Source organism: Rhinoraja longicauda, chromosome 21 (genome assembly GCF_053455715.1).
Source record: "Rhinoraja longicauda isolate Sanriku21f chromosome 21, sRhiLon1.1, whole genome shotgun sequence".
Lineage (NCBI taxonomy): Eukaryota > Metazoa > Chordata > Chondrichthyes > Rajiformes > Arhynchobatidae > Rhinoraja > Rhinoraja longicauda.
Window position 1 is genome coordinate 17,308,831 of NC_135973.1, and position 20,306 is coordinate 17,329,136.

The 20,306-nt window shown below is 43.1% G+C and overlaps 1 protein-coding gene across 3 annotated transcripts in view; it reads left to right on the top strand.

Annotated features, from left to right (window-relative positions):
* Positions 1–2,108: 2,108 nt before the first annotated feature.
* The window catches only part of LOC144603973 (myosin phosphatase Rho-interacting protein-like), a 129,779-nt gene continuing 111,581 nt past the window's right edge, over positions 2,109–20,306 (top strand). For all 3 annotated transcript variants that reach the window (XM_078417871.1, XM_078417872.1, XM_078417873.1), the window contains exons 1-2: positions 2,109–2,458; positions 18,076–18,153. In XM_078417871.1, the coding sequence (XP_078273997.1) occupies positions 2,156–2,458; positions 18,076–18,153 (381 nt within the window). In that variant the 5' untranslated portion in view covers positions 2,109–2,155. The remainder of the gene's footprint in view (positions 2,459–18,075; positions 18,154–20,306) is intronic.

The following is a 20,306-nucleotide window of genomic DNA, read 5'->3' on the forward strand; positions in this document are numbered from 1 at the left end:
TCCCCAATATCACCTAAATCCCTCACTTGCCAAAGTCTGCATTGTGAATATTGCACTTCCTGAGGTGTGAGGAGCTGACATTTGATGAATCTCTTTGGAATTACAAGTCAGTCCGTTACCTCTTCCCTAGTTCCCTCTAGTTTGCAAAAAGGATCTTATTTCCTATTTCTGCTATTTGATTGATACCTAATATGCACCATGACCTCTGATTGTTCACCCCACTCCCTGCTTTGAATATTTTGTGGCTGTTCAGTGACATCCTAGGCTGTGGAATCAGGGAAGCAAACATGCCAAAATTGAATTATGTCTACAGTCACAGAAGTGTTTGCCCGCACCGATTATTATGTGATTATGCTTTTGTGTACTCACCAGCTCTCTTTATCAGCAACTTGCAGATCTTTAATATGTTAATTTACCAAAATTCATAATTTGTACTTATTATTGTTTGTATATCCTTTTTTCCATTTCATTTCTTCTAAAAGGAGCTTTGTTTACAATGTGCTCTTATATTTCTGTTTAGTTCGGGGAATAATTTTGAGAAGAGTGAAACGGGTATACAGGACAAATTTTAGTTTGATCAAAAAAGACACAAAGTGCTGGAATAACTCAGCAGGTCATGCAGCATCTCTGGAGAACATGGATAAATGCTGTTTATGAGAGAGGCAGCACAAAGCATGGCAGGTAATAGGTGGATACAGGCGAAAGGGGGTTTGATAGGTGGATAGTTGGAATAAAGGCCAGAGATAAGATCAGAAGGTGTGACACAGGATTGAAGAGTTGCTAATTATGATGCTGAAAGGAGCATAGTAGCAGGAGGGAGGAGAGGAAGGGAGGAATGGGTGGTCCAGGTTGGGGCACAGAGGAGGGGGGGGGGGGGGTTACCATATTTTGTACTGCCTCTCCCCTCTTACAGTTTCTTCTTTCCCCCCTACAATCAGTCTGAAGTAGGATCTCAAACGAAAACCTCATCTATCCATGGTCTACAGAGATGCTGCCTGTTTTGCTGAATTACTCCATCATTTTGTGTCCTTTTGTGTATTAACCAGCAAATGCAGTTCCTCATTTTTACATTTTGAGTTTGATCAAAGCATTTTGTACTTTTATTCTATCTGTGGGAGTGGGCCAGTTTGCACTGGGATTTGAACAAACAATATTTTAAGGCAATAAATTATTGTTGGTAGACACAATGAAATGCAGATACTGGTACTGGTTTACAAAAAAAAGGCACAAAGTGCTGGAGTAACTCAGTGGGTCAGGCAGCATCTCCTGAGAACATGGATAGGTGACACTTGGGTCGGGACTGATGAAGGGCCCTGACCCGAAACGTCACCTATTCATGTTTTCCAGAGATGCTGCCTGACCCGCTGAGATACTCCAGCACTTTGTGTCAATTATTGTTCGTGAAAAGATCAAATGTGCCTAAATAACATTCCTCTGCCTGTTATTCCAAAATAAGCTTTAATTTATGATTGGCTCCACTGGCATGTATATTATTTATGAAGATGTTAACTGAAACAGTAATTTCAGGATTGTTAATTTTTAGTTTGTTTGATCATAGTAGTTTACATTTCTTCATTTGAAACACAAGCTAATCTTGAGTTAACTTAAATTTTTTAATTGAAGGTCTAAAGGTTTTTCATTTAGTTTAGATTGGCATGTTGGGCTTCTGATCTTCAAATGTTAATGCTTTGTTTGAGGTTGTTTAAGATCTCTGTTGGTAAATACATTGGCGAGGTGGGTTGTACATTTCCTGGAGTTCTTCATACTGAGCAAATTGACCTTCAGTACATTGAATGGGTGTAGGGCGAAGTTAGGACTGTTAAAGTTTTCATAAATTTGGTAACATTGAAAATAATTTTGTTGGAAAAGGTGTTTATAATACAAAGATCACAGCCAGGTCAATCCCAACCTTTCTACAGTAGACAGCCAGGGTAATTTATTTGCTCAGATGGGAGGGGGCTTTGCTTTGACATTCGATGGGGTTGCCCTGATTAGGGGACTGGATGCGGTAGAGCCCACGATGAACGGGACATGGGTCCCTGCTTTGTCCACGGTCGGGTTGGTCCGAGCCCTGTCTTGGTGCATGCCTTGGCCAGGGTCGGTCCGGGTCCGCCTGTTGCAGCGCTCCGTGCCTCAAGGCTGACGTGCGCGGGCAATGCGCAGGCGTTGTGTTGAGAGTGTGTGGTTGGTGTCGCTGGGTTGGGGAGCTGCGAGTGCGGGCCAGTGTTCGGGGCCAGGAGCCCAGGCACACACACACACACACACCTCGGGTGGGGTGGGCAAGTGGTGCCCGACATCTATGGGAGCCCGGGCCGGCCCGGCCCGCCCGCCGCTCTCCGGCTCCATGGAGACGGCCGCCTGCCGCAAGTTCCAGGCAAACGTCTTCAATCAGAGCAAGTGTCAGAACTGCTTCAAAGCCCGCGACTCGCACCTCGCCTCCGACCGGGACCTGACCCAGGTGAGCGGGCAGAGCGCGGCTCGAGTGCCGGTGTGTCCGGACTTGCAATGGGCCGGGCCAAGCGGGGGACCACTGCCCATTTCAGTAACCGGGGAGGCGGCGGAACCCACCATCTGGGCTGCAGAAGGGCTTGTGCACAGGCCGGCTGGGGGTTTATACGGGCAATCACAGGTTCTGTACTCGGAGAGAGAGAGAGAGAGAGAGAGAGGGGACTTCTCCACGCGTTGTTGTCACTGGGGAAAAGTTATGGAGTTCCACCTCCGCGACCCGCCACTGTTTGGCAAAGTTGGGGACCTGCCTGGGTGCAGTGATATCCACCAGGCATTTAATTCCATGGATTATCTCTACTTCCCTTTTTAAATAAATGAACTGGTTTCAGAAAGTTAAGATCCACCAGACATTTTAACCCTCTTGCTCATAAAGATAGAAAAACACGACTTAAACGTCGGAGACAAGCTTAGAGTTTTCATCCCATCCCAACCTCCTTTGCCAAACAGTGAAAAGTTAAACTAACTACCCTCGAGACTTGTAATTTCGAGAACGTTGTTTTTAATCATTTCATCCATTGTGGGAATTGTTTCTTCTAACCCCGAATCTCCAAATGGGATGGGTAATCTGTACAATTAGATTTTAGTCCTATACTTATTTTGACTGATTTGTATCAAGGTTTAGTTGCTTTGTAGCGAGCTCGATTAATTCGCCCCACTGATTTATTTAGAGATCTTTCAATTTCTATCAATATATGTGTGTATATATTTTCAAGTTCGGTATTTAACGCACATACTTTCTTACCAAGTCCCCGAAAGTTGGCTAGTTCGTTTAACGTAAAGTAACATTTTGGAGACGCATTTTAGTGAACCAGAGCAGAGGCAAATCAAGTATCTCGGTCAATTCTGACAATTTTTCTCATGTGTTTCCAGCATCTGTTTTTATTTCTGCGTTTAGACTTCGCAACACGGGCTGATTCTTAAAATAATAACTTTTACTAATTAGATGAAAAATTGCAAAAGTAGAGGTTCTGCCGCAATCCATCCTCCAAAATACATATCGTTTAAATGCTAGTGCTCTCATTAATCTATCTCGTTTTAAGTTCCCATTTCCCCAATTACCCCAGTTTTTGTTGAGAATGTCGAGTGTCAATGACGGATGTAGCACTGGAAAAACACGTTGCCAAAAAGATCGCACCGTACACAATGTATTAAAATGTTTACAATTTCATATCTTCGCTGTGTCAACTTAACCCATCAGAAGTTTCTTGTCCACATTATGTAAATTATAAACTGCAGTTACACCCTTCTTCTCAGAAAGCAAGTATTCAGTTTTTCGTCTGCCATCTCAGTTTGCACGCACTTTAATGCTTTTTAATCTATCCAGTGGCTCCATATAGTCAGTTAAAAATATATATTTAAAAGTAAAAATGTATTAAAGCAGGGATGTAATGATGATGCCTGCCTTGGTTTTCAACAAGAAGGCATCCTGTGTGTGGATTTAGTTGGAAGTGTTTTAGTTAAAATGTTCATGACACCATCGTGATTCTCTCAATGACACTGTTGTGTGGTAATTTGAAACCACTCCAATTTATTCTCTTTCTATCCAAGTCCTGAAAGTGGTAATACTTGCTGAGCTGCAGTTCTGCAGGTGCCCTCACCTCAGCAAATGGTGGTTCTTCATGGGTGGCCCTGGAGCATTACAGCTCGGTGCCAGTGACTGATTAGAATTGCTGTGAAACTAAAGATGTTTTCAGTGCAGTTTTCAGTTGAATATTAATGGAGGGAAATTGCACACACTGTGGTGATAGTTTTCCAGGAAGCTGCTTGCCAGTCCCAGCTAGGCTACTGGTCAAAGTCCCCCACTGTCCCAGCATGATGGCCAAGGAAAATTAGGCAGCTTGCCCAACTGCCAGGCTTTATCAGACAATATTTCTTAAAAATAAACTTTGGGAAATTAAAGTTTTTGTTCTAGCACAAATTCTGCACCAAAATATTAATTGCAGTTCCACTTCCTCTTTGTCCTGCACTGAAACAAGTCCTTGAGTTTGAAATCCTGAGTTAGCTTCACGATCCAAAATCCTCTCCATTGCTTTCACCTCTGATATCACCGCTTCTTTCTCCATCCCTGTTCATCTGCAACTCTCACCCCTATCCCCGTACCTTTGATATAAGACCCAGTGTCCTCTTGATCAACTTCACACTGCCTACTCACTGATCACACGACTATCCAAGGCTTTGCCGCCTCTGTCTTATCCGGGAGTATTCTTCCCACCAAACTCCATTCACAGGACTGCCCGACTTTAAAAATCTCAACCTTGTGTTTAAATTGCCTCATGGCCTTAAACGTCCATCTTTGTGCATCCTCTTGTTCCATATCTACATCTTAACTTTCTGAAACCAGTTCATTTATTTAAAAAAGGAAGTAGAGATAATCCATGGAATTATAGGCTGGTGAGCCTCGCGTTAATCTATAGGAGAGGATTCTTTAGATTAGCATTTACTCACATTTGGAAGAGAATGGGCTAATTGGGGTCAGTCAAATTATATGTATATAAAAATTGAATGTACAAAGAGATGGATTGGTTAGTAGGTTTGCAGATGCGTCATAATTTGTGGAGTTATAGGAAAGAAGGCTGTCAAAGTAAACAGCGGGATATGGATCAGCTACAGAATTGGATGGAGAAATGGCCGATGAAATTTAATCTTAACAAATGTGAGGTGTTGCACTTTGGGAGGTCAAATGTAAGAGGAAAGTATATAGTTAATGGCAAGACCTTTAACAACATTGATGTACAGAGGGATCTTGGGATCCAAGTTGATAGCTCCCTAAAAGTGGCAACACAATTTGATGGAGTGGTAAAGAAGGCGTATGGGTATGCTTGTTTTCATCAGTCGGGACATTGAGCATAAGAGTCACAGAGTCAAGTTAAACGTAACTTTATAGGACTTTGGTTTGGCAGCTTTTGGAGTATTGTGTGGGATTGTGAGCACACCATTACTGGAAGGTTGTGAAGGCTTTGGAGAGGTTGAACAAGTTTACATCCTGGATTAGAGGGTATTAGCTATAAGAGGAGTTTAGTCAAATTTAGATTATTTTCACTGAAGCGTTGGAGGCTGAGGGGACACCTCAGAAGTATATAAAAATCTGGGAAACATAAATAGAGTAGATAGATGGAATATTTTTGCCAGGGTAGAAATGAAAAAAAAACAAAAGGGAAAGGTTTAAGGTGAGAGGGCAAAGTTTAAAGAAGATGTGCAGAGCAAATGTTTTTACAGAGAGTTGTGGATGCCTGGAACTCACTGCCAGGGTGGTAGTGGAGGCAGATGAAATAGTAGCATTTAAGAGGCTTTTAGATAGGCACATGGGTATGGAGAAATTATGGATCATGTGCAGCCAGAGAGGTAAGTTAACTTGGCATCATGCTCAACATGGATATTGTGGGCCAAAGTGGACTGTTCCAGTTCTTTACTCCATGTCTTCCCATTGAAAATAATTTCTTGAAATTTGCCACTGGTCATAATTTTGCCTGTTTCTCCTGCCATCACTTGGACCAAACACAGTAAGGTGCAGTGTAGGCTGATGACATCCAATAGGAGAGTGATGCTTGCCTTCAATGGTTGGGACATAGATTCACAAAGTTGGGATGTTATTTGGGTTAGGGTGGAGGATTGTGTGCAGTTTGAGTCACCATACCAGAGGTAACGTAGTCACAGTGGAGAGATTGCAGAGGCGATTGACGAGCAAGTTGCCCGAATTGGAGGACTTTAGTTATGGGGAGAGATTGGCAGGAGCGAAGGTGACTGAGGAGAAGGACCTGAGAGAGATGTATAAAATTATATGAGGCTTACATAGTCAAAATATTTCCTCTTATCAGAAACAAGAACGTATAGGTTTGAAGTGAATTTCAAAGGTGTCTGAGGGGTAATTATTGTTAAACAGGGAATGTTGCTATCTGGAATGCACTGCCAGAGGAGATGGTGGAGTCGGATACAATCATTATGTTTAAGAGGCATTTAGAGAGATACTTAAATAAACAAGGCATAAAAGGATTGGTCTTAAACTGAGCAAGTAGGATTAGTGAAGATGGGTAAAAGGTCAGGCCTGTTTCTGTGTTGTACAACTCTAACTGCTGAATTATAATGAAGAAGCATAATGAGAATGCAAAAGAAATGCAGAGACAGATGTGACTGATTAAAGTGGAGTGGGTGGGGACCGTGATTGGAAATGGAGGTGCAGCTATTTACTCAGTGATACGGAGTGCAGGTGGAGCAGTATGCTGACTCATGAAGTGAAAGGACAGTCTGATCTGCTGAATGGTTCAGAGGGTGGAAATGGCAAAATGTGCTGAATTTTCATCAGTGGTTGCACCTGAACAGTTCCCTGCATTGAGTTCTCTCATTTGCCTGCACAGCACATGTAGCAGAGATTTCTTTCTTGTAGCCTTGAACTATTCCTGGATCTGGATCTGGAACTGAAATGGCAGAGACACTTTGAAGTGCAACTAGAACAATTTGAGTATTTCAGTAGTTAAAAAAATTATTATTCTTAATTGACTTTTGTTCAGTTATGTTTCCAACTCTTCTCTCGGACTTTCTGCCAGGTCTGTTCAGTTGTCCACAGTGGATCAGCGAGAGGAAGCAGCCACAGTTACTCTACGCAGTCATCGACTTGTTTCGTGTATTGTGGAAAGGGTACAAGCAGCTGATGCCTTAAGATCCAAATGATGGTCCCATATTCAAGTTGTAGTTCATAGAATAGTACAGCACAGGAACAGGCCATTCAGCCCACACTGTGCCGAACATGACACCAAGTTAAACTGATCGCATCTGTCTGTACATGATCCATATCCCTTTATTTCTTACACTTCCATGTTCCTATCTGAAAGCTTCTTAAAATGCCAATATCGTGCCTGTCTCCACCACCATCCTCGCAATGTGTTCCAGGCCCCCACCTTTCTCTGTATATAACGATTTGCCCCACACATCTCCATTGAAGTTTCCTCCTCTCACCTTGTAGCTATGCCCACTAGTGTTGGACATTTCCACCTTGGGAAAATGATTCTGACGCTCTACCCTGTTTATGCCTTTTATAATTTTATATGCTTCTATCAATCCTCCCCACAACCTCCATCATTCCAGAGAAAACAATCGAGGTTTATCCAGCCTCTCCCTTGCAGCTAAAACCCTCTAAACCAGGCAGCATTCTGGTCAGCCTCCTCTGCACCCTCTCCAAAGCCATAACCATAACTGCGTGCAACAAGAACAATTTGACAGTATTTCAGTAGTTTAAGAAATTATTATTCTTAATTGACTTTTATTCAGTTATGTTTCCAACTCTTCCCTCAGTCTAACCAAAGTCTTATAGAGCTGCTTCATGATTTCCATGACTTATTAGAAAGTGGCCGTTTTCAATTACAAAAGGCCGTGCAAGTAATTTGATCAGTAAGAGGTTCTCAATGGTGCCAAGCTTGTGGTTATATTCCCAAGTCGGCAATCTTACTAAAGTGTTTGGTTTGGAATGACACTGCAACGAATGCAGTATTTGCCCTGGAACTATCAATAATTGTCCCACATTGAACCATCGGGTGGCGCCAGCAATGGCTGCCTCGCCAACAGTCTGTCTTCTTTGTTCTTTCTTTAATGTGGTTTGTTTGTTAAATGTATGTTTTTAGTGTTCTTTAGCTTGTTTTATGTGGGGGGTGGGGAGTTGGGGGAAACTTTTTCTAATCTCTTACCTCGACGGAGATGCGATTTAAAAAAAAAAAATTCCGTATCTTGTCTCCATCCGCACTGCGGCCGAACATTTTGGCGGCCTTTGCTGGAGACCGACTTCAAGAGCTCCACCGCGGGAGCCTGCGGACTTAATATCACAGAGCTCGCGATCCCTGATGGGGATCGACTTTGGGGCTCCAACCGCGGGGGCCTGCGGACTTTAACATCACGGAACTCGCGGTCTCCGGTTAGAGACGGACTTCGGGAACTCCAAGCCGCAGGAGCTTCGACCGCCCCGATCGCTGGCTGCGGGAGCTTCGAATGCCCTGACTTCGGATAGTTCGACTGCCCCGACCGCAGGAGAATAAAAGAGAAAGAAGATTGGACTTTATTGCCTTCCATCATTGTGAGGAACGTGGGAAATCCGCTGTGGTGGATGTTTGTGTTAACTTTCATGTAGTTGTGTGTCTTGTTGCTTTTTTTTAGTATGGCTGTATGGTAATTCGAATTTCACTGTATCTTGATTGGGACATGGGACAATAAACTGACCTTGAAACCTTGAGATTAAACAAACAAGTGTGATACCGAGAAATTTTAGTACAGGCAGCCATTTTGCTATGTTCATGGTGAATTTGGTCTTTCTTACATTGATTTACCTGAACTATTCACCCATTTCCTGCTCTTGTCACAGGCCTCTTATAAGCTAAGCATGTATTCTGTCCTCCAGTCTGCCTCGATGCTGCCCTTGCTTCTTTCTTTCAGCTGCAGTTTTCCTGTAGCTGTTACACTATATTCCACCTGATTTTATTTCATTCATGTATGGATGTCTTATCTGGATAGCAAGTGAAATAAAGTTTTTCACTGTATCTCAGTATACTTGACAATAAAAAAATCAATATCAATACCAATATATTTGGTACCATTTTGAGTATTATCTCCTTTGGCAACTACCCTTTCTGTCATGGGCCTCCTCCAGTGCCATAGTGAGGCCCACCGGAAATTGGAGGAACAGCACCTCATATTTCGCCTGGGCAGCTTGCAGCCCAGCGGTATGAACATTGACTTCTCCAACTTTAGATAGTTCCTCTGTCCCTCTCTTCCCCTCCCCCTTCCCAGATCTCCCACTGTCTTCCTGTCTCCACCTATATCCTTCCTTTGTCCCGCCCCCCTGACATCAGTCTGAAGAAGGGTCTCGACCCGAAGCGTCACCCATTCCTTCTCTCCTGAGATGCTGCCTGACCTGCTGAGTTACTCCAGCATTTTGTGAACAAAAAACATTTGATTTGTACCAGCATCTGCAGTTATTTTCTTACACAATCATTCCTACCCGAATCATGTAAGAAGTCAAAATTGCAGATATATGGAACTGTCCATCTATTAAGACAGCACCTCACACTGGGCAGGACTATGAAGAAGTGGGTTCCATGTTGGGATATATCCTTGCAATTTACAATTTACAGGAAGGATACTTACATGCAGCAGTTTGAGAGTCTGCTCTGTTTTAGGTGCTCCAGGATAAAAGCTTACATGCTTTTGAAGAAAAGCAGGACCAACTGGTGACCTAACCAGTGTTTACCCCTCAGTGATGTCACTGAAATAGATGTTTATTGGATCTTGCTATGTACAAATTGGCCACTGAAGAGCTATGGGACTTTGAGATTGTGTAAGACATTATATAAATATAAATTTGTCATTTTCAATTTTAGTTCCTAAACATTATACTTATTGTGGAATTACTAGGTGCAAACTCTGAATCTTATACTGAATGTGGGAAAGATTTCATTGTTTAGGAAAGAAAGCTGCAGATAGTGGTTTAAATTGAAGGTAGGCACAAAATGCTGGAGTTAGCTCAACGGGTCAGGCAGCATCTCTGGAGAGATGGAATGGATGACGTTTCGGGTCGAGACCCTTCTTCAGACTGATGTCAGGGAATGGGGTGGGACAAAGATAGGATGTAGTAGGAGGCAGGAAGACTGGTGGGAGAACTGGGAAGGGGAGGGGATAGAGAGGGAAAGGAGGGGCTATCTGGTTAGAGAAGTCAATGTTGATACCGCTGGGGTGTAAGCTGCCCAAGCGAAATATGAGGTGCTGTTCCTCCAATTTGCGCCGGGCCTTTCTCTGGCAATGGAGGAGGCTGAGGACAGAAAGGTCAGATTGGGAATGGGATGGGGAGTTAAAGTGGTGAGTCACCGAAAAATCAGGTTGGTTAAGACGGACTGAGCGGAGGTGTTCAGCGAAACGATCGCCGAGCCTGCGCTTGGTCTCGCCGATGTAGAGAAGTTGACACCTGGAACAGCGACACAGGAGATGAGGTTGGAGGGGGTGCAGGTGAACCTCTGCCTCACCTGGAAAAACTGTTTGGGTCCTTGGATGGAGTCGATGGGGGAGGTAAAGTGACAGGTGTTGCATCTCCTGCGGTTGCAGGGGAAAGTACCTGCTTGGGGAGGGGGTGGTTTGAGTGGGAAGGGACATGCGGACCAGGGAGTGTTGGAGGGAACGGTCTCTGCAGAAAGCAGAAAGGGGTGGAGATGGGAAGATGTGGCCAGTAGTGGGATCCTGTTGGAGGTGGCGGAAACGTTGAAGGATATTTTCTCCTGCGGTTGCTGGGGAAAGTATCTGGGGAGGGGGTGGCTTCATTGTTATTGGGTTCTGGGATAATTTGATACTGGATCAAGGAATTAAATCCTGGCCCAACAATGGCAAGGTTTGTCCTGGATATTTTCAATGTTCCTATAACAAGAAACATGAAAGAGATTGCTCAGCTATATGCGCAAGCACATGCACAGCAACAAAAAGGCCTCTCTCAAACTTTAAAGTGTCAAATTGTTATTTTCTGGAAACCTGGTTATTATCTCCCTCTTCCAGATGTGTTTGGTGTTGTTGCGCACTACCTTCCAGATGTGTTTGGTGTTGTTGCGCACTACCTTCCAGCACATTCATCTTTTGCCCTGTTGTGTCACTGTGCTGAGCTGCAAATTCTCAGTCTGAACATCAATGTTTTCCCAGATCCAGTCTCTTCCATATCCTGTGACCTCTTCACCTTTGCTGGGCAGGATCTAGTTCTGTGATGGTGAGCCAAAATAATGAAACTGCTTTCCTGAACCAGATACTGTCATGACTTGCTCGCCTCCGTAAGCACCCTCCAGTCCAGAAAACAAACTGAAAAATGCTAATTTAGCCGGCCTGCCTTGGAACCAACAGTTCAGTATCTATGTAACATCATTTTATGTTGTGAGGAGTGATTGAGAATAACAAAATATACAATATTATTTCTGCCTGGACTCCAAATGCATTCCTGTTATGCGAAGACTGTCAGCAGCTGTTTGCTTCTAAAGTTAAGGAGAAAATCACCCGTCTAAATCTAGCTTTCTTGTCATATTTCATAGGCTCCTTGATTTTGTTGCGTCAATATTGTTAACTGGATAGGATGCATGATCTCTCTCACTCCTGATGCCCTTAGATTGGATAACTGAGCTTGCTCATCAAGCCAGCAGCTATCTGGGCGAAGCTTTCTTGCATCCGACTCGTGTTGTGGACAGTGAGTGGAGACCTTGCAACAATATGTACATCAATGTTCACAGGAATGTTTTCTATGAACCATCATTGTTTCAGATAATCTCGATAGATGCCACTCCTGAATTCCCAGTCTTTACTGTCTTCCTAGTCTATACAGCACATAAACGTCCGCATGAATATTTTACTCGCGCTTCAATAGGGAGAACACTGATGTTCCTTCACAGTGGCATTCTAATTTTGGAACGAGGTTTTCTTTCATCTTGTACTAATATTGACATTTTTTTTAATTATTGAACTTTTAAATGTTTTTATTATGTTATCTATTGAGTACTGAGTTTACAGACCTGTTCCGCTGCTGCAAGCAAGCTCACTCTTCTGTTTCAGTATGTATGCCAATTAAACTTACCGAATAGTGAAAGGCCTGGATGGAGTGAATGTGGAGAGGATGTTTCCACTAGTAGGAGAGTCTAGGACCAGAGGCCTTAGAATAAAAGAACGTTCTTTTAGAAAGGAGATGGGGAGAAATTTCTTTAGTCAGGGGGTGGTGCATTTGTGGAATTCATTGCCATAGACAGGTGTGGAAGTCAAGTCAATGGATATTTTTAAGGCGGAGATTGATAGATTCTTAATTAGGAAGGGTGTCAGGAGAATAGGGTTGAGAGGGAAAGATAAAATCAGCCATGATTGAATGGCAGATTAGACCTGATGGGTTGACTGACCTAATTCTTCTCCTTAAACTTATCTTGACCCTATTGAGAGTCATCCGGTATCTATATATATGCAATAATATTCTGAAAATTATACCAAGATGCTTCAAGTCATCAAAAATCCTTACAATTTATCTTGACCTAAGTTAATGAGTAAGAAATGCACACAAAAATGCTCTTCAGTGTTGAAATTGTTAAATATTTGCAGTATTACTGTACAAATAGACTGATTCCTCCTCTCCCTGATTTTATAGATTACTAGACCAAGTGGACCCATTGGGTCCATTCCTTGTAGAGGGGGGACAGGGAAGGGAAGAGGGTGTGACTGAGAGGGTGAGCCCTGGACCCAAAGTCCCTCCTGTATTGGTGTAGCAACCTCAATTCCCCCCCCTGCACTCAATCCCCCTTATCCCCCTCCTCCCCCCACTGACCCACTCCATCCCCCGAATCCACCCCAACTTGCCCCTCCCCTGCCCCGGCCCCCAGCTCTGCCACCACCCCCAGCCCTGCCTCTACCCCATTTCCCCCTCCACACCCCTATTCCCCCTCTCCCTACCCCTCCCCCCACCTCCCTCCCCTCCCCCCACCCCCACTCTTCCCCTCCTCCCCACCCCCACTCTCTCCTTCCCCCCCACCCCTTCTCCCCGTCCCCCCACCCCACTTTCCCCGACACCCTCCCCCCACCCACACTCTCTCCTCCCCCCACAAATGTCTGTAGCTTTAAAAATGTACCTTCAATTTGAATGAGAGTTGTTAGAGATTATGCCCAGGATAATGGTGAGTAAGGTGGTGGAAAGATTGTGGCGCTATGGTGTATCGTTTTGGCTGTGCGAAGCACCAAAGTTATGGTGTGCACATACACACGGACAGAGAGTTTTGTGTACTACGTATATCTATATATATATCCCCTGCATCCCCTCCTTCCCCCTGCACCCCCTCCCTTCCCTGCATCCCGCCCTCCCTCCCCCTATATATATAGTGTACTATATATAGATATATGTAGTACACAAAGGATCAAGAAAGCAGGTTAACCCCCAATGGCCAGTTCATTGAATGGGTAACAGCTCAGACCCCAAGGTGCATTTCTGTTGCATTGCCTGGTTGTGACTGTTTCTTTGGTATTGCATCTTTTAAAAATTTGTTTCAGTGTTGATCTAACATAGTTGTAAAAGCTGATAATTCTGACATGCTGAATTGAATGTTTCAATCGAGCCTTCCTGGATTGAGGATTTGTGATTCACATGGGCAAGGCAGTTAAGTGGCTGAGGGCTGCTCACCCAATCATTTATTCCAGTTTCTTTAGCTGTCCGATGTGAGCTGAAGCATCTGGGTGTGTTGTCGTCTGGGATCTTGTGCCTAGGTCGTCTGTCCGAAATGCTAGCAAAGTTCAAGGTCAGCTCAATGGGAACGTTGTGTTGTGAATAAAGTGAACAGTTGTTGCAAAGATTAATGTTGCGGAATGAAACAAGCCAGGCGAGTGAATTGATTTCAGTAAAATTCGGAAGAGTAGTCCAGTAAGTACACTGCTTGTAACACTTGTTTTTAACTGCCTGCTGTAATGATTTTTCTCGATGAAGTTAGTGTTGATGCTGTTTTGGAGAAAGCTGGAGATGCTCAGCAGATCAATCAGGACCTGTGGACAGAGACAGCTGGCATTTTATCTCAACCGTTAGCTCTTGATCAGACCAGGGAAAAGTTAGAGATCAAATAAAGTTAAGATTCAGAGAAGGGAGAGGATATGTTTGTTCTAGAATCCCCTTCCCTGGTGAAAAACAGATTTTATTTTAGACTATGTATCGTATCTATGACCCTCGTAATTTTATTTACAGTGCTCTCCATAATGTTTGGGACAAGGACCCATCATTTATTTATTTGCCTCGGTACTCCACAATTTGAGATTTGTAATAGAAAAAAAATCACATGTGGTTAAAGTGCACATTGTCAGATTTCAATAAAGGCCATTTTTATACATTTTGGTTTCACCATGTAGAAATCACAGCAGTGTTTATACATAGTCCCCCCATTTCAGGGCGCCAAAATGTTTGGGACACAGCAATGTCATGTAAATTAAAGTAGTCATGTTTAGTATTTTGTTGCATATCCTTTGCATGCAATGACTGCTTGAAGTCTGCAATTCATGGACATCACCTGTTGCTGGGTGTCATCTCTGGTGATGCTCTGCCAGGCCTGTTTTGCAGCCATCTTTAGCTTATGCTTGTTTTGGGGGCTTGTCCCCTTCAGTTTCCTCTTCAGCATATGAAAGGCATGCTCAATTGGGTTCAGATCGGGTGATTGACTTGGCCACTCAAGAATTGACTATTTTTTAGCTTTGGAAAAACTCCTTTGTTGCTTTAACAGTATGTTTGAGATCACTGTCTTGCTGTAGAATGAACCGTCGGCCAATGCGTTTTGAGGCATTTGTTTGAACTTGAGCAGATAGGATGTGTCTAAACACTTCAGCATTAATTAATCTACTACCATTAGCAGTTGCATCATCAATGAAGGTAAGTGAGCCAGTACCTTCAGCAGCCATACATGCCTAGGCCATAACACCCCCACCACCATGTTTCACAGATGAGGTGGTATGCTTTGGATCGTGGGCAGTTATATATAAATAAATGATGGGTCTTTCTCCCAAACATTATGGAGGGCACTGTATACCCCCTATATTCTCATTCAATTTTTTACAAACAACAATGATCCCAGCACTGATATCTGAGCCACACAATTTGTTACAGACTTCCAGTCAGAAAACCACCCATCCACCACTATAATCTGTATCCTATCATCAAGCCAATTTTGGATCCAGTTTAACCACACAACTTGGATCCTTTGTGCCTTAAGGGCCTGTCCCAGTTCAGCGATTTCTAAGGCGACTGCCATCAACTGTCAAAGTCATAGCAGATCGTCGAAAAACCGGCGACTGGACTCCCCCCTACGTCAATGTCTACGACAATATCTACGACAAGCTACGACAACCTACCACTTAGTCGACGGCAAGCTACTGACAACCGGCGACCCAGTCGTCGCGACTTAGGACGTCCACCTACGACAGCGCCTACGACAAGCTACGACAACCAAAGTCAATCTACCTCCACCCTCGACAAGCTACGACCCTGTCGGTCACAACTGATGACAACTGTAGCCATTTCACGTAATTTTGGCGCCAAAGGGGTGTGTGGGTAGGGTTTCCAATCATTCTGCTTCATGACTGCCATGGAGCAACATATGATGGCATTGCTCTTACAAAAAGAACAAGCACTGCTGCTTGCAGCGGCCCTCGTGCTTAAAATTCTGCAAGACAGAAGGACAAGAAGAATGGGGAAGGAGAAGCCCAAGAAGAGGTCTGTGTGGTTGAAGCCCTTGACCCTGAAGGGACCCAATGCAGTGCAATGTCAAAATAAATGAAAAGAGTTCGCTTTTCAATGCAGTGCGATGCTTGTGATGGTGTTTGTTTTATTGGTCAAAATAAATTAAATTAAAATATTTGAAAGAGATGCCATGAGAAAATACTCAGAAATAGAATAACTTCAAACAACAATCTTTTGTCAAAATGTCCAAAATTTACTTTATTCAAACAAACATTCTTATAAAAGGTGGATAACCGTCATCAGCACCGGCGACAACCTAAGTCACCTGGTGACAACCTACGACAGCGCCCACGACAGGAGACGACAAGCTGCGCTCATTGGCGTCAAACCAGCAGTCGGCAAAATTTTTGATGCCTTGACAAACTTCAGCGATGACCAGAAAAACGCTACGACTTTTTGGAGACTACTCACGACCATGCCCGTGACACGCCCGCGACCGTGCCGCGACAGCCTAGTCGCCTGTAGTCGACTTAAAAATCGCCGAACTTGGACGGCCTTTAACCTTCTGGGTCAGCCTACCATGCAGGATGTTTTCATGCATAGCCTCTGACCCGTGATGTGGGAGCCCTGCTCTTGCCCAGGGTACTTCTGACCTGTGAAACCGGTTCTTCCATCTGCACCAGAACCGTGGGGAATGAGGAGTCAGTGGGCGGAGAGGGACTGGACGGTTAACAGCTGGCTATTGATGTTTTGGTTCTGATGTGAGGTCAATGAGGTGAAATTCTATTGCAAACTCCACACCAACAGCACCAGAGGTATGAATTGAGTCTGAGTGGTATGAGCTGAAAGGCAGGGATACTAACCCCTACATTTACAGACACTATTCTTATATGATGATTGCTAAAGGTAAGCATATTACTTACTGTCCCACGGGTCAATAGAAGCTCCGTAGCTTCATTTCAGTCAGTGACAGACTGCACACAGGGTTCCAGACATTGCCAGAGAGTTAACAGGTTTTGCAACGGTGCCCCAAATTGCTTTCAGAGAAGGTGTGATTGCTTATAGAACACAGAACAGTACAGCACAAGAACAGGTCCTTTAGTCAACAATGTGCCGAACACGTTGCCAAGACAAACTCCTATCTACTTGCACATAATCCATTCCCCTCCATTACCTGCATATCCATATGTCTATCCAAAAGACTCTTCAATGCAATGATCACGTGCCTCAACCTCCACCCCAGGCAGTGCGTTCCGAGCTCTCACAGCCCTCTATTGTAACAAAATTTGCCCTGCACATCTCCTTTAAACTTTGTCCCTCTCACCTAACAGCTATGCCCTCTACTATTTTTCCATCTTGGGAAAAAGGTTCTGACTGTCTACCCAATCTATGGTTCCTTTAATTTTATAAACTTCGATCAGGGTTCCCAGCAACCTTTGGTGTTCCAGAGAAAACAATCCAAGTCTGTCCAACCTCTCCCTGCAGCTAACATCTTCTAATCCAGGCACCATTCTGGTAAACCACTGCTGCAGCCTCCACCTCCTTCCTATCATGGGGCGAACAGAATTCCACACAACACTTCAAATGCAGCCTAATCAAAGTCCTATAAAGCTGTATTGTGACTTCTTGATTCTTATACCGTTAGGGAAGACTGTTTCAATGCAGGTCCTCTCCTGTTTATGAAGGGAATCTGATTGTGATTTGAAAATGTTACCGCAAACCAAATTCAGCAGAAGATGCCAGCAACTCCACAGCAACTGGCAAATCCATCCTACTGGTCTTCCAAACACTCAATCTTATGTACAGATTGTATACAAGTCGGCATTAGTAAGCTGGTGCAGAGCTATATTGCAGTGTGCACTGCGATTGGTTTACTGGCTTCCTTCTTTGATACATTTGCCTTACCTATCTGGCCTGGGCTCTTCTGATTGATCATTTACTTCCCTGACAGCTTAAGAATCGGTCCAGGTGGTCCACTATTGAAGAATCCAAATGTTAAAGATCCAAAGTTCAAGTCCTTCAATTTGCAGGCATAATTTAGGGTACAGTACCTGGCTCTGACTAATCTGTGTTAAAGATACCAACAAGAAAAATGCTTCTGATAGTGATATCTGCTGGAGACAAAATATGCAGCTCCATAGCAGCTAGCAAATTGTGTGGGAGGTTGCAAAACCGGGATAAGAGGGGGTTATGATGTGCCACATAGGTCTACTGTTTACTATTTCTTGAAAGAAATGACCACTTGAGAGAGGCACCAGAGGGATCCATTTCCATCAAGGAACAGCACCTTCACTGTAACAGCAAACATTTATGTGTATACTTATCTTAGTTATAACTCTTGTAGTTAATCTTTAATTATTGACTTTGTTATTGTGTTTCAGGCAAAGCCTATATATGGGGGCTGGTTGCTGTTGGCTCCTGAGGGGACTGACTTTGAAAACCCAGTGCAGCGATCAAGGGTAAGTTGAAAAGTAGTTTACATTTACTGCTTTTTACGTACTTAGTTAACAGATGTTATTAAGAGTTAAATCTGTATATCAGATTTACAGGCAATGTTGCTGGAACAATGACTAAACAATTAATAAATGATTGTGGGCACATTTGCAAAATGGAATCCATTGCACTGGGTTTAGGTACAATGGCAGAGGCACATAGAAACTAAGTGAAGAATGCTTGCCCTGAAACCTGGAGTTATTTTTAGTTTTTTCTTTACACGATTCTTCCTCCCTCTACCTTTGGCCTCCTTTTCGCTGTAAAAAGATGGGAGGGAGCAGCTGATAAAGGCAATAATAAAAGGTTGATAATAAATTGGCCTTAATGTGTACGTTCAGTTGGTGTGTTTGTTCAGTTGGTGTGTTTGTCTAGCAGGTACTTTTCGGAAAGCGGTTGGGTCAAAGCTAGAGTTATACAGACCAAAGAGAAATATTTAGGGCATTCCACATTATGAAGGAGGAGATGCTGGATGTTTTGAAATGCGTAAATGTGGATAAATACCTGGCATATAAATTCCTTTCTTTTGCCTCGCTCCCTTCTTAAACGGTGGAGTTAAGTTTGCGATTTTCCCGTCATCTGGAACCATTCCTGACTCTAATGATTCTTGAAAGATCACTACTAATGCCTCCACAATCTCAACAGCTACCTCTTTCAGTACTCTGGTATGTAGTTCATCTGGTGCAGGTGACGTATCCACCTTCAGGTCTTTTAGCTTCCCAAGCATCTTCTCAGTAATTGAGAATGATCAGCCATGATCACATTGAATGGTGGTGCTGGCTCGAATGGCCGAATGGCCTACTCCTGCACCTATTGTCTATTGTCTAATAGTGTCTGCACTCGCTTCTGTCCCCTGACTCTCTTGAAGTTCTGGTGTCTTCCACCATGAAGACTGATGCCAAAAACGTATTCAGTTGATCTGCCATTTCTTTGCTCCCCATTACTACTTCTCCAGCACTAATTTCCACTTCGATACATTCAGTTCCTCCATTCTCCCCCCTTTCCTTCAGCTTCAAAATGTTTGATTTTATAATGTTTCCTTGTGCTGATGAAAGGTCATCAACCTGATATGTTAATTTTGTTGGTCTTTCCACCAAAGCCTGATCTGCTATTTTAAATTTCTGATTTTCTTACAGATTTTTTTAGCATCTGATGTTTTCTTTGCATTCTTTTTCCAATTGAGCAAGCATAACGATTCTTCATGATCCTGTCATTTGGGAGAAAGCATTTGTGGTTTGTTGAGCAACTTGAGTTGAGTTTAGCATATTGTCCTGTGTACTGAGGTACAGTGAAAAGCTTTGTGCAGTCGCATTTTTAATGCAAATGCAGGGGTGTCCTGGGTTACAAATGAACTAATTTACAGAAATATGACTATTTAAATTCTTGCATAGTTTTATAAAGAATTTAAGTTAGTAATGACAAAATGTTTCACGGTGTTCATTGACCACTGGATATGGTTTACATTCCATTAGTTTAATTAAAGGTAGTGTTAGTGTGATTATCTGCTGAACTGAAGAATTGTAGCAAGTATATGTAGAACGACATGGGGTAGCTATAGAAACACATTTTTTTTACTTAAGGAGAAATCAGCATTTCTCAGGAATGGGATGTTTTAATCTGGTGACTGCCTACAACTGGTTTAAGATTTTAATCCAGCATGCTTGAATTTATGATTTAAAAGAAGAATTATGAATATTTTTTTGCTTCAATTGAAAACTGCTTTTGATTCTTCAAATCATTTGGGAATTGAATTAGCCTAAATAAAAACATTCCTCATGAGAGAAATACAAACTTTTTATGAAGTTATTCTTAATTTCTCATCTTCCACAAAATGAGCTAAACATGAGTTGAAAGCACTGAAGCAGAACTAGTTGGAAGAGTGAGACATAATGTGACAGACGTTTGTTTATTTATGGTTGGTTGTGAAAACATTACTTTAGATTTCAGTAGCCAGACAAAAACTGCTTGTCTAACCCAGATTATTTTCTAAATGCTTCCAGTTCTTTGGATAGTTTCTCTTTCCCTGCCCCTAATCCTAATGTACTTCACAACTTCTAATTCACATCATTCCGTACTCCTCCATTTAGTTCTGCTTCAGTGCTGCCAAGTCGCTTGACATTCT